The following is a 13,607-nucleotide window of genomic DNA, read 5'->3' as shown; positions in this document are numbered from 1 at the left end:
CTGGAGTCAGATTATCAATGATTCGAATCCTGGTTCCCGTTCTTCCTCCCTCTGAGAACTTCAGCATGTAGACTGGGGGCTCAGTTCCATCACCCATAAGCAGGAGGATTATATTCAATGTATGTACATCATCTGTCACAGATTCTGAACAAACGATATCAAAGAGTAAAGGGATACAAAACTCTTTATGATGTCTATAGAAAAACATGTGCTGATGTGCCTGGTGATGCAGGGCCACCTGGCAGTCTTCCAGCGAGGCAGAAACACAAAATTGCTGGGGTTTACACTGGGATTTTTCACTTGGACGTTGGACCACTGTGGAAGTTGATTGGTTTAAATATTCTTAGTACAACATGATAAGCTGTAGTTGTTTGAGTCTTACCCCATGAAATAATTACTTGTCCCAAATATGTTTTATAGGGAACATGTTAAGTATAAATACTTAAGCAAAGAAAATTGTTCTTATAATGAAATTTAGAGGGGTTCTGAAAGGGAATTATTTTTGAGCAGGAGAACCCTTTGGGAGTGCTTTGAAATACCTACTAGGGCTGTATATAATGCTGATCTATTTTCCATAGATTTCAGGATTTCTGATGAAAGCAGGGTACCCTCTTTACAGAAAATGTACATTCACACACACACACACACACACACACACACATATCTATATACAATTTCAAGGCGTTGGGGATGCAACCCCTAAGTTAAAGGATTCCTGTTCTTGATAAGAAACTGAGACTGAGGATTTAGATTGGTCCCTTAAGTCACATATATAATCAGAAAATTCCCCTCCCTGATGTTGATCTTAAAACTATACATAGCCTAAGTTCACAGAGGCATATTTTATGCAATATCTGCAGGCTTTGTGGTTTCCGCTTTAAGTTCATACTAGTAGCTATAAATAATCTCTTAGTCTGTGAATAAATTCTTACATAGAACAGAAGAGAGGTAAAAGAAAAAGACAAAGATAGGTCAGGAAAACCTACCGTTGACAACAAATAAATTCAAATGCTCACGTTTTTAAGACAACCTTGGGTGGCAGATGCTTCAAATATGCTCAGGAATGGAAAGGCTTAGGTAGAACAGGAAAGTTGAGTCCCCAAGATTTCACAGGAGCCTTCAGAGAAAAAGGAGATCCTGTTTACATTTATCTGACTCTGTTCTTTTCCAAGCCAACCTCCTGAGTTCAGAAAGCTACTTGAAAGCCACTTGATCTGAGGGTGCCTCAGATCTGTCAACAGTTCAGTGGATCTGTGTAAGTCTCTCCCCCTTTCCTAATAGAGGGTTCCTTTGTGAGGCACTGGGTGAAGCGTTGAGTGGTCATTATCACCCCAGAGAGTCTTGTACAGTCTGATAATCACAGCTCTCAACCCATCCCTTCCCCCTCACCACCTGTGCTCCTCATGGATTCCCAGATGGTAGCCAAGCCTGAACTGAGCATGACCCTGGGGTGCCCCACCAGTTGGAGGCCATTGATCATGTGTGGTTGCCCACTAGGCTGGACTTTGCTCCTCAACACTGTGGAATTCTGGGCTGGTCCTTCCACCTCTCCAGACCTTGGTTTCCTAACCAGAAGATGAGTGGGCTGCCTTCTGTTACTAAGAGGATAATGAACTTTAATCATAAAGGAAAGATTGCTGCTAGCGATGCAGTAATAGTGTGAATTGGCTTATTTTAAAACAATGAAACAGTAAAGGGAGCAGAGAAGGCAAGACATAGAGATTTCTTCCATTTTTCTCACCACTCATCAGACTCTGAATAGGGCAGAATCCATGTCCAGAGTCCACATCTAAAGGGGAAAGGAGAAAACATGCAGCTCATCCTAAGACACAAACATGTGTAAAGGAAAGCAAATCTGTTTATTCAAATCCCACCATTGCTTCAAGGTTTAGCTCCAGTCCTACTTCCTAGGCAAAGCCTTCTCCAGTTAAAGTATACTTTTCACCCTTTTCTCTGACCATCACACAATCCTGCAGTTTGTCTATATTTATTTTTAACACCTATATTTTCATGCTGTTCCTGTTTCATTTGTGCAGAGCCTGACTCCCTAATAAGACCAGTGGCTTTTTTCCTTATTATCATCCTCTTCTTCATTGGTATATTCTATAGCCTTTTGCAACACAGAACATTAATAAATCTGCAGAACTAAGTTAAATTGAAAGGGAGAAAAGAATAGGACACGTGGCTAGAATTTTTGTCGGTAATGGGAGGAGGGGCAGGTTCCACTGATCTGGCTGCATCCTTTCTGCCTGTACCTAAGTGACTCCCAGAAGAGACCAGTTTTTTTTTCTCAAATCCTTCAGTGAGGGACTTCCCTGGTGGTCCAGTGGTTAAGACTCTGCTCTTCCACTGCTGAGGGCCTGGGTTAGATCCCTGGTCGGGGAACTAGGATCCCACAAGCCACGTGGCCAAAAAAACAAAACAAAACAAAACAGAACAAAGCAAACAAAAAAAGCCTTTCAGTGATACCACAGATATTCGTTGAAACCTTCTTATGTACCTTCATTATGCTCATCATGAAGATGTATGATGGCCAATCAATTCATCTCCTATAGCACAACAGTATATAAATGCCATTTTCCCCCAAACGCCTCAAAATGCTCTAGTCACAAAGTTCAGTTCTTTCCACACCATTTGCGCAGAAGAGTCAAAACTAACGGAAAATCCTCTCTATGACTTTCAAGTGGTCAGAACCCAAGACAAGGTGCCTGCATCTTGGTGGTTTCCAGAAGAGACGGGAAGATCAGAACCAAACCCGGTCCCGCCTCCAGACAGGAAACAGCCCTTCCTTCCAGCTCCAGGCTCTTCAGACACCTGGTCCTGCCTGTGGGCCCCGGCGGTGGGGGGGGTTGGGGGGAAGTGGAGTGGAGAGCCGCCTCCCCTGCTCCCCCGGCAACAGGAACAGGGAGAGGAAGACACAGGCCAGCCCAGTTCAATCTTATTCACTCAGAAGGGGAAGCTGCCCTTGGGGAAATGAAAAGGGCACTTCCAACACCATTTACTGTGAGAACATGCCAACCCAAATCCTGGCCCTGGAGAGTCAACCCCTACGCAGCAAAGGTCAACGTGGCAATGCGGAGGCAAAAATAAAGTTCTTCATTATTTTCTTAAAAGTACAAACATGAAGGTTTAGGTTTGACACATAAAATAAGAGGAAGAAGGGAAATTCACCTGTTTCACTAGTTGGAGGAACTATCCTCAAAAAATGTTATCTTTGAGTTAAATAACAAAGCACATTCACATTATGCAGAGTCCTGGGTCATAAAGAGCCCCAGGCAAATCTAGCCTGAGACTCGTACTCCAACACATCCCAGAAGGCAGCTGCCCCCAGGCTGACGTCCACCCAGGGCCAATTTAACTGAGATGCTGAGGCTGAGAACCTCTCATTACCTGACCACAAAACTCTCCTGGAAATTTCCAGCAAAGCCATTTTCCTAACAAGACACTTTGTTCCCTCATGACAGGTAATTCTATATCCGTAGACGACCAATAGAGTCGCTCTTGTTCACTCCACCCTCACCCCTCCAAAAGGATCTGACGTTAAACTTCCAGCAGTTTATTTCTGAGCGTGGTTCTTCCTGTTTCACAACCATCTTCAATAAGATACACAATCAGTGCCTGAAGACACTGAATCCTACAGGAAGGCTAGTGACTCTGGACAACAAAAACCAACATGTACTACCTACAGCAGATGGTAAGCAGTCTTAATGATTCTCTGATGAAAAGTTGATGAAAATATAAATGGAGAAACTATCCAAAATGAGAGTCGCGTGTTCAAAACTAACATGGACCCGTGTTTCCATAAGAGGTGTTCAGGAGTCACAGGAACTATACACAGAAGGGAAATAAGAAACACACACCTCATTTCTGTAGCTCTACATAACATTGGATGGAGTGCCAAGGCTAGTTTGCTGAGATATGCTGCTATGGAAGGAGACACAGACGATGCTGCTTACATCTGATGAAATGCCTACCTTTTCCTCACAGCCTTGCTTGGAGGTAGATCAGACATCGGGGTGGGATGGAGGATTTCAGGGAGCGATTGGCTCAGCTCTCCCTCACCTCGCCTCTCCCCGTTCTCTCGCCACGGGCTCAGGCTGGCGGGCTCCTGCCTCAAAGGCCACCCTTACCCTGGAGAGAGCGTGTCCACGTGTGGGTGGAGGCAGAGAGTGCTTCAAGAACAGCAGCGACCTGGCCCTGCAGGGCCACCCGCCGCCTGGTCACCCCGCCCCCTCTGGACCCAGCTGGGGCAGCCCTGGGTGCTGTTTTGCTGGACGCAGTGCCAGACTCTAACTGTGCAGAATCAGGAGAAAAAGGGCCGTCTCCAGCCCTGTAGTCACTGTGAGTCCTTCTACGTTAATTCACAGGATCTCTTCTGTAAAACGGAATGAATTCTCCTCATCCCAAAGTTCAGTGGAGTGCTGCTTTCAGACACAGATCGACCTCGACCACTTCATTCTGAAAAGAAAATACAAAGTCACCATTTTTTAAAAAGCATGGTTATTCTAAACATTTATGTTTTTATTTTATTTCATTGGGTTTGATTATAAACTCTAATGTAAAAGTGGAATATCTGTAAATTCCTAACAGAGGAGGTTTACTCTTCAGGCAATACACACACACACACACACACGCATGCACGCGCACACATGCACGCACACACGCGCACACGCAGAGGCACACATGCGCGCACATGCACAGGCACATATGCAGAGGTGCACACATGCGTGCACACACAGAGGCACGCATGCGCAAACATACACGCACGCACGCACGCATGCACGCAGAGGCACACAACTCTGAATTCCTTTCAAAAGGCAAATTACATTGTTTGCTTATTTGCTTCGGTATAATTCATGATAAATGACATTTTGACGAGGTCTTTTGGATGCAGAGGACATTTTAACAGTCTTTTTATCATAATCTAACCATAAAAATACCTCTAAATTTTCATTTTTATTACAGCACAATATTCAGTGAGACATTTTGATGAGGGAAATGGCGCACAGCTGGCCTGACTAAAGCAGAGGTACCCAGGCAATGACTCGGGACAGGACATAGGGGACCCACATGTGCCACAGCAGGGTTCTGGCAGTTGATGTTTGGGGCTGGATCATTCTTTGCCATCAGGAGCTGTCCTGTGCATTGTAAGAGGTTTAGAAAAATCTTTCTGGCCTCTTCCCACTAGATGCCAGTTTCCCACAAACACTCCCAGTTGTGACAACTAAATGTCTCTGGACTTTGCCGAATACCTCGGAGCGGGCAAAACTGTCCTGGCTGAGAAGCAGTGCTCTTTGGCTAAACTCTGTGTTTCCTGGGGAATCTACCAACAACCTAAATGTTTTCCCTTGACACCCCAGGCAGTCCTTTCAAGGGCAGAATGCATACACTGGCCTTTCTGCCAGCAGCCAGCCCACCCGTTTACCCCAAATCCGTGCAAACGAGATTCACTATTCTCATTGCCTAGAGCTTTTTCCTCTTCTCTCTCACATTAATCAGTTTTTGCTTTTGTTCCTTACTCAGTCTACTGGTTAACTCCTTCACATGTCAGAAAACACTACAAAATAACTTACCCCACGTCCAAAATAACTCATGCAGCTGTTTTACATTGTAAAACAGATTTCCCCTCCTTGTCCCTGGACCCCTCCCTCCACTAGGTGAAGAAGCTCAAAGGTAGAAGGGGGGTGGGGGCAGTGATCCAATAAAAAAATTCCCTTAACCTTGAGGACATTATGCCAAGTGAAATAAGTCAGACAGAGAAAGACAGATACTGCAGGATCTCACTTATATGTGGAATCTTAAAAAACCAAACTCATAGAAAAAGAGATCAGATTGGTGGTTGCCGGGGTGGGGTGTGGAGAAGGGGGAATTGGATGAAGGTGGTCAAAAGGCACAAAGTTCCTATTATTACAACATAAATCAGTCCTGGGGATGCAGTGTACAGCATGGTGACTAACACTAACACTGCTGCACGGCACCTTTGAAAGCTGCTAAGAGAGCAGATCCCCAAAGTTCTCGTAATGAGGGAAAAGAAACTTTTGTAACTATACGAGGTGATGATGATGGCTGTTAACTACACTTATCACAGCAGTCATTTCCTAATACATGTATCAAGTCATTATGCTGTACCCCTTAAACTAACACAGTGCTATTGGTTAATTATATCTCAATAAAGTTGGAAGAAAATATAAATTAAAAAATTCACTTATGGGCTTCCCTGGTGGCTCAGTGGTCGAGAGTCTGCCTGCCGATGCAGGGGACACGGATTCGTGCCCCAGTCCGGGAAGATCCCACATGCCGTGGAGCGGCTGGGCCCGTGAGCCATGGCCGCTGAGCCTGCGCGTCCGGAGCCTGTGCTCCGCAACGGGAGAGGCCACAACAGTGAGAGGCCCGCGTACCGCAAAAAAAAAAAAAAAAAAAAAAAAAAAAAAATTAAATAAATTTAAATAAAAAGAGGAAAACGTTAAAAAACAAAAACAAAACAAAAAAAAAACTTTGCTCGTTGAAGAATCAGAACATCATCTTTGTGGGACGGTGCCTGCCCAGCTCCTGACAGGAGCGGGGGGATTCCTCGCCAAGCCCACCGTGCCTACGAACACAGGGAGCTGGCGTCGGGACCCCCGGGCCTCACTGGTCCCTCCCAGAGGCCTCACACCCCTCTCTTCCCTCCCTCTGGACTTGGTTCTGAGCTGCCCCTCCCTCTGCCTCCCTGCCTTCTCTGCATCTCTCTTCTCCCTTCCTCGCTTCCCAAATGGTCACTGTCTACCCTTCTATTTGAGAAGAGACTGATACTCATGGTCCTGAAAATATCAAACACTGCCCATGCTCTGCAAGGTTGGGGGGCGGTCACAGAAACCCCCATCCCCAGGAAAAATGCCTGAGAGAAAGTGTACCATCTCCTGAGGAGCAGAAACAGTGTTGCTCAGGCCTGCATCCCCGATGCAGAGTCTGAGGTTCAGTTCCAGGTCTTCTGTCAGACCTCATAAGCCACCTGCCCTCATAACATGGACCTGCCGGCCTCATAATCCTCCTCAACCTTGTCTCACCCTCCTCCCACGCCCTGGCCTTCATTTAGAAAGTGCTGGGAAGAGGAGGCTCAGAAAGTCAAGGTCAGTCACCACACAGCAGGCAGGGTGGGCCTCCCCTCTCTCTGCCGTGCACAGGAGTGGGCTGAAAGGTCCTCCCTTCCTTCCTTCCTTCTCTCCCTCCCCCTCACCCCCTTCTTTCTTTGTAAACTTCCTATACAGGGGGCAGAACCTCTTCACTCCACACAGTATGTTATCTGCCTGGCCCAGAGACACACTTCATTTATTTAGATGCTCAGTGAAGAAACTATTCATTCATGTGACTTTCCCAGTGAGCTAAAAGTTGGCCCTCTGAAAGTCATTCCTTTTATTCATTCGGGAAAAAGAGAGCTTTAAGAACTGCTTTATAAAACTCTCTGCCTTCCCAGGCCAAGATCAGTCCACTTCCACTTTCCGTTCCCAAGAATCAAGCGTCATCACAATAAACGCCTCTTCTCACAGCCTGTGGTAACGTGTGTGCTTTATAATCTGTTGCACTCTCCTGACCCTCGGCTGCTGGCCCCGTGCCACTCACCACACCTCCTTCTCATTCACCTTTTTTTTTTTTGCGGTACGTGGGCCTCTCACTGCTGTGGCCTCTCCCGTTGCGGAGCGCAGGCTCTGGAGCGCAGGCTCAGCAGCCATGGCTCACGGGCCCAGCCGCTCTGCGTGCGGTATGTGGGATCTTCCCGGACCGGGGCACGAACCCACATCCCCTGCATCAGCAGGCGGACTCTCAACCACTGCGCCACCAGGGAAGCCCTCATTCACCTTTTTCATTCATTCAACTAGTATTTACCACTGCTGATGTGCAGGGTGTTTCTGATGGGTTGTGGCTGAAAAACCATCCAAGACCGTTGGCATTCAACAAGAGCTAAAACCTCTCCAAGTGAGGAATCGGAAGTGGGAAATGAGGAGAAGAATGGGAAGTAAGGCCGAAGCTCAGTGCAGACAGACGTGAGGGAAGGAGGTCTCGAAGGCTGGCGGTCATCTCACCTTTCCACCTTCCTTTCTGGCAGGTTCTGTACAACGTTCTCAGATTCTGACCAGTCGGGTATCTTCTATGCTTGTTAAAAAACATATCTCTTTCCCCATCCTTTTCTTAGTTTTAAAAGTAGATGAGTAAATGTATTACAATCTTCTATGGAAAGAGACGAACTTGTCTTTTTATGTCCCTCTATTAGTATCTTAATGCAGCAGTCCCCAACTTTTGGGCACCAGGGACCGGTTTCATGGAAGACGACTTTTCCACAGACTGGGGGTGGAGGTGGGAGTCGGGGGGGGGGCGTGTTTCAGGCGGTAATGAGAGCGCTGGGGAGCGAGGGGGAGCGCTGGGGGTGGCAGATGAGGCTTCACTCACCCGCCTGTCGCTCATCTCCTACTATGCGGCCCGCCTCCTAACAGGCCACAGACTGGTACCGGTCCGCAGCCCGGGGGGTTGGGGACCCCTGTCTTAATGGACTCAGTGGCCTTCAATAGAAAAAGAGATAGAATCCCCCTACTGAGGTCATCTTTCAACAACTGAACTATATGGTTTACTTCAAACTCTTCAGCACTTGCTTCTCTTGTGAGACCACGGTGTTTCCATGAAGGTTTCTAATGATATTCTGATGTGGAATATGGGGCTTAGAAGGTGGGTGAACCACAGCAAGGAAACATGTAGCGACCCTCATGTTTATAGTTTAGTTGTTTCCGTAACATTTTTCCAGTTGCTCTGTCTGCTCACGGAGGGCAGGGACTGGGTGACCTCCACAGAGCGTGAAGCATCACCTGCTCAGAAAGTAAATCGAGCCATCTGCCCTGTCTGGTTCACTTGTTTATCGTCACAGCTCTGCCTTCTGCTGTGCTCGACTTACCAGAGAACCAGAGGGACGCTGGATCAAGCCCCAGAGTCTCACAACCAGACACGTTCTGATCATGGAAATCCTGCTGCAAAACACCCAGCACCAACTCCTCACTCATCACGTACTTCAAAAAGTTGTGGTCTTCCGACGGAAACCCAAAGTGCAGGTGGTAGGCTATTGTGGCGTTTTCACCACTGAAAGGCAAACCAAAACAGAGACAGTTAAAAACATCAACAGAATCACACTGCAACTCAGGAAACTGATTTTAGGAAAAACATCTTTTTAGTTCTGCATTCCCTCCTAGGACAAAAGAGCAAAGAGTGTACTGCCCTAGAAGCCCCTTCATCAATGCCTCCATCCCACAAAGCTGAGGTGGTCCTAACCTCCTCCTTTCACCTAGAACCCATCCCCTAGGAGTCCGCCAGGAGAGGCCACGCAGGGGAGATCCTGACTCAGCTATTGCCAACGAGGTTCCAAGAGCTGCCCAGCACCAGGCTTTACCCCTGAGGCAGGCCAGGGAACCCCTTTTTTTTCCCAGTTCTCACACCACAGCCTCTCCCTGCCCCAACAAGTGCATGTCAGAGCTACTCAGTTTAACCAGTTCATTACTTAACCTATAAAATGTTCAAGGTAGGGCCCAAAGCTCCCTGCCATCGGCTGGATGCAGACTCCTAAACTCTCACAGATGACCCTGGGTACCAGCAGCAAATCATACCTCCCTGGTTTGTCCCCAAAGTGAGAAACGTTTTCTGTCCCATGTCCACTTCCTAAGGTTTTGCCAACTCTCAGTAAGGGGACCTAAGGAAAGGTAGTTTTCATCTTCTTAGAACATACTATCCCATTTCTAAAATAAAAATAATCATGAGGCTATCCTCAGCTAATCAACAGTCTATACAGCTTGTTAAATGCTACCTTAACATTTAGATTTCTCAACAGATATCCTTTGGTTTAAGAAGACCTAGATTTTTTAAAAAGGTCAGATTAAGAGCCAGCAATAAAATATTTAAGAGTGGCCACATCTGAGACCCTCACCCAAGGGCAAGTTTTTTTTGTTGTTGTTGTTTTGTTTTGTTTTCTAACATCTTTATTGGAGTATAATAGCTTTACAATGGTGTGTTAGTTTCTGCTTTATAACAAAGTGAATCAGTTATACATATACATATATCCCCATATCTCTTCCTTCTTGCGTCTCTCTCCCTCCCACTCTCCCTATCCCACCCCTCTAGGTGGTCACAAAGCACCGAGCTGATCTCCTTGTGCTATGCGGCTGCTTCCCACTAGCTATCTATTTTACATAAGGGCAAGTTTTGCAGACAAGCCAGTCCCAGGAGTGAATCAGAACACTGTCCCTGGCAAAGAGCGCCCTCTTGTGGACAGAGGTCACATAGGCCAATACTCTTAGACTGATGCGCTGACAGCTGAGTTTATAAACTCCACTACAGCCAAGAGGTGTGCCAAACCCTGAGGTTCATACAAATAACGTACACTCGGGACTCTAGAGAAATTCACAGTTTCAAGGATGCCTCTACAGACAGGTGAAAATGTGCTTTCAAACTCTAAGCCAGCTACTCTGGTTTGCAGGTGCCACTGCTTGTTCCCTGTGCTTCACCCTCTAATTATAGCTAATGATGGTCAACATCTTGACACGCAGCCACCCTGCACACCCACAGGCAAGGACTGGGGTTTGCTAACTGAAAGGACCAGAGGCTGACTTGCAGAAGACCAGGCCAGAAGCGGAATAAGAGGGGCGTGCTGCCTAACCTGGCCTGGCCAGCCCTTCCTAGTGCGTCCAAGTCAGGTCACTGGAGGAACTGACATAAGGCTGAATTTTGAGGGGAGAGGAGGGATTTTTCAGGGAAGCAGAGAACGCTGTGGGCTTTGCCTCAGCTGCCCACCACTACAGTGGGCCCAGAAGCTGATGAACCACAGGACATTTTCCCAGGTTCCTGCTGGTGGGTCCAGGACTGAGGTGGGATCCATTCCGCTGCTTCCTTCCTGCCCACATGTGGCAGCAGGCTTTGGAGGCAATGCGTTTGTTTCTCAGTTTGACACTGTTGAGACTGTCTGGACTTTAAAAAATGAAACAAAAATGTTTCCCAGCAGAATTTCTTTATCCAAAAATCCTAAAACGCTTGGGTTTTTCTTTCAAATAACTTTTAAAAATAGATTCTCTCACATTACTCTTCAGATTTTGTTTTACTCAGTTTTCTGATGAGTTCTTCTCAGTGTTTATACCCCAACCCGTTATGCAATCCCACCTCCTCTAGACCCGTAATATGGGCTGGATTCTTGGTAAGACCCTTTACGCTCTGAATATCCTTCCTCTCTCACCTCTGTCTTTGAATTGTAAGTTAGGGCAAGCGCACTAAGAGGAAAGTTGGGTCTGATTATGCATTTCTCCCTTGTCTATTGGCGTTTTAATACCAGTAATTTATGAATAAGATAGGCTAGGTCAAAAGTGTCACCATAAGGTAGCATGCACACCGGCGGTCCACAAAGAGGGAGGAATAGTGTTGTTGACAAGGCAACCTGCCACTGTGTTTTCAGACTCCAAATCCCTTTGGTCTTACCCCACTGGGCACCAGTGCTTCGCGTGCTTCCCCTCCCAGGTTTGGGAAATTTATGGTTTGAGAGGAGGAACCTCAATGTAAAATTGCCTTTGATGGTCACATTCCAGGGATATCTTAGGCACAGCAGGTAATAAAGCTTTGCCTTGTAAATCTTGTCCTAACAATATAAAAGGATAATCAAATGACTCTTCTACATACATACACATTTTACCTAAGTGTCTATAGACATATATAAAAACATTAGAGATTAGGAGGAAACTAAAAAGGAAACAATACGTATGCGTGCATATATGTTACACATGTAAAATACACAAAGTATATATGGTAAATACATGCACAGAAGAAATCACACAGACCAGTGATTGTTGTTCATTTTGTAGAAGGGACTGGAATTCACTGCGGAATTGATTGGCACATGAAGTGTCCAGGGGTAGTGGGGCAGGGGAAGGCAGGATGTGTACTCTTGCAGTAGCATGTATCTTTATTTTTTAAAATTACAAGGAGCATGAACTTGTATATGACTTGTGTTCCTCAAAAGCAAAAGCCAGTACATAATCACAGCACTATCTGAGATCTATTTCTGTTTCTACTCTTAGCTTATTCGAGCATCTGCTGGGAAACAGAAATGGTTTGTCTGGGCTTTTCCTCTATTCCCTGTAACTGTGTTGAGTCATATAATTTATCTGGGTTTCATTTTTTTCCTTCATAAAATAAGGGCATTGAGCTAGTTGGCCTCCAAAGACTCTCCCGGCACTGACACTATGCTTCTATCTTCCGTTGGTCCCCTCAGTGCTTTTGGATTAGGGAAGTCCTTTTTTTTTTTTTTTTTTGCGGTACGCGGGCCTCTCACTGTTGTGGAGTCTCCTGCTGCAGAGCGCAGGCTCCGGACGCGCAGGCTCAGCGGCCATGGCTCACAGGCACAGCCGCTCTGTGGCATGTGGGATCCTCCCGGACCAGGGCACGAACCCGTGTCCTCTGCATCGGCAGGCGGGCTCTCAACCACTGCGCCACCAGGGAAGCCCTAGGGAAGTCCTTTTTGGTAACTAGCAATGAGTGTCGATTTCCAGAGAGACATCAGCACATAATGCTCCACATTCTTACCTGAAGTCTATGATTTCAACTGAAGTAAAGTAACGGCTCAGAGCTGGTGATGAACTGTACACATCTGTGATCTAAAACAAACAGGGCCAAATTAACAACCACACACAGTACTGCCGGATCGTACTGCATAACACCTGACAAAGCAAAACTACTCCTAAGCAAAGGAGATCCAACTCTAGGGAGGAATTAACTTACCTAGAGGCTCTGGATGAAGAAACAGGAAGGCGTGGGCCCCTCACCAACCAAAATTCAAGTTAGCATTCATTTCAAGGGATCTCATTTGTAAGGATCAAGTGACCAGGCTGGGATTTTCAACATCTCGTATGTTGCGCTGAGACCCGTGGCCTTACTGGTTGGCAGCCTGAGCCCACAGACCCGAAGCGCCATGGGAAGGAGGGAACCCCCGTGGGGCTAGGAAGACTGCAAAACAGGTCGCTCAGGGCCCCGTACATCACCGAACAAGGGCCTCTTCTCTCCTTTCTCCAGAGCTTCACTCCAAGGAGAAACAGCCACGCTGTTTCTGGATAATGGGACCAAGTGGGGGAACAATCGCAAAGATACGGAGCTCTTATTTTATCCATGAAGTGTTGCAACCATAAAAAATAATGACATCTGTGTTCCCAACTACCTTGGTTTCATGCCCTCACATTTTACCATATTTAGTTGAGCCCTGTACGTGAAGAAACTCAACACAGCTAAAGCTATTCCTACACACTATTCTGTTTTTCCTCCCTCCCTCCCCACTACTAAACACTGTCCTGAAGCTGGCATGCATCCTTTCCATGCATGTTTTAATAAACCTAGCACTCCCCTGTGTAATCATAACTATACATAAATTTAATGTACATTTTTATTCAAATAAAACATACCATATTCTACATAATCTTCTCTGACTTGCTTTTTTTCACTCAAAATCACATTTGAGGTTTACCCATAATGGTACATCTAGATGGAGGTCCTTCAATCTGACTCCTAACTCTGCAGAGATTCCATGAAATGACTGCTCCACCTCATCCCTTCCCCTACTG

The 13,607-nt window shown here is 46.3% G+C and overlaps 1 protein-coding gene across 2 annotated transcripts in view; it reads right to left on the bottom strand.

The window, feature by feature from the left end:
• Positions 1–1,844: 1,844 nt before the first annotated feature.
• Positions 1,845–13,607, bottom strand: part of C5H3orf52 (chromosome 5 C3orf52 homolog) — a 32,565-nt gene continuing 20,802 nt past the window's right edge. Inside the window, exons 4-6 of one of the 2 annotated variants that reach the window (XM_060098929.1) lie at positions 12,580–12,650; positions 8,921–9,102; positions 1,845–4,458 (exon numbers count right to left, since the gene is read on the bottom strand). In XM_060098929.1, the coding sequence (XP_059954912.1) occupies positions 4,454–4,458; positions 8,921–9,102; positions 12,580–12,650 (258 nt within the window). In that variant the 3' untranslated portion in view covers positions 1,845–4,453. The remainder of the gene's footprint in view (positions 4,459–8,920; positions 9,103–12,579; positions 12,651–13,607) is intronic. The other variant, XM_060098930.1, reaches the window with a different exon arrangement.

Source organism: Mesoplodon densirostris, chromosome 5 (genome assembly GCF_025265405.1).
Source record: "Mesoplodon densirostris isolate mMesDen1 chromosome 5, mMesDen1 primary haplotype, whole genome shotgun sequence".
In the NCBI taxonomy this organism is placed as follows: domain Eukaryota; kingdom Metazoa; phylum Chordata; class Mammalia; order Artiodactyla; family Ziphiidae; genus Mesoplodon; species Mesoplodon densirostris.
Note: the sequence above shows the minus strand (reverse complement) of the source record. Positions and strands in the feature narration are given on the sequence as shown.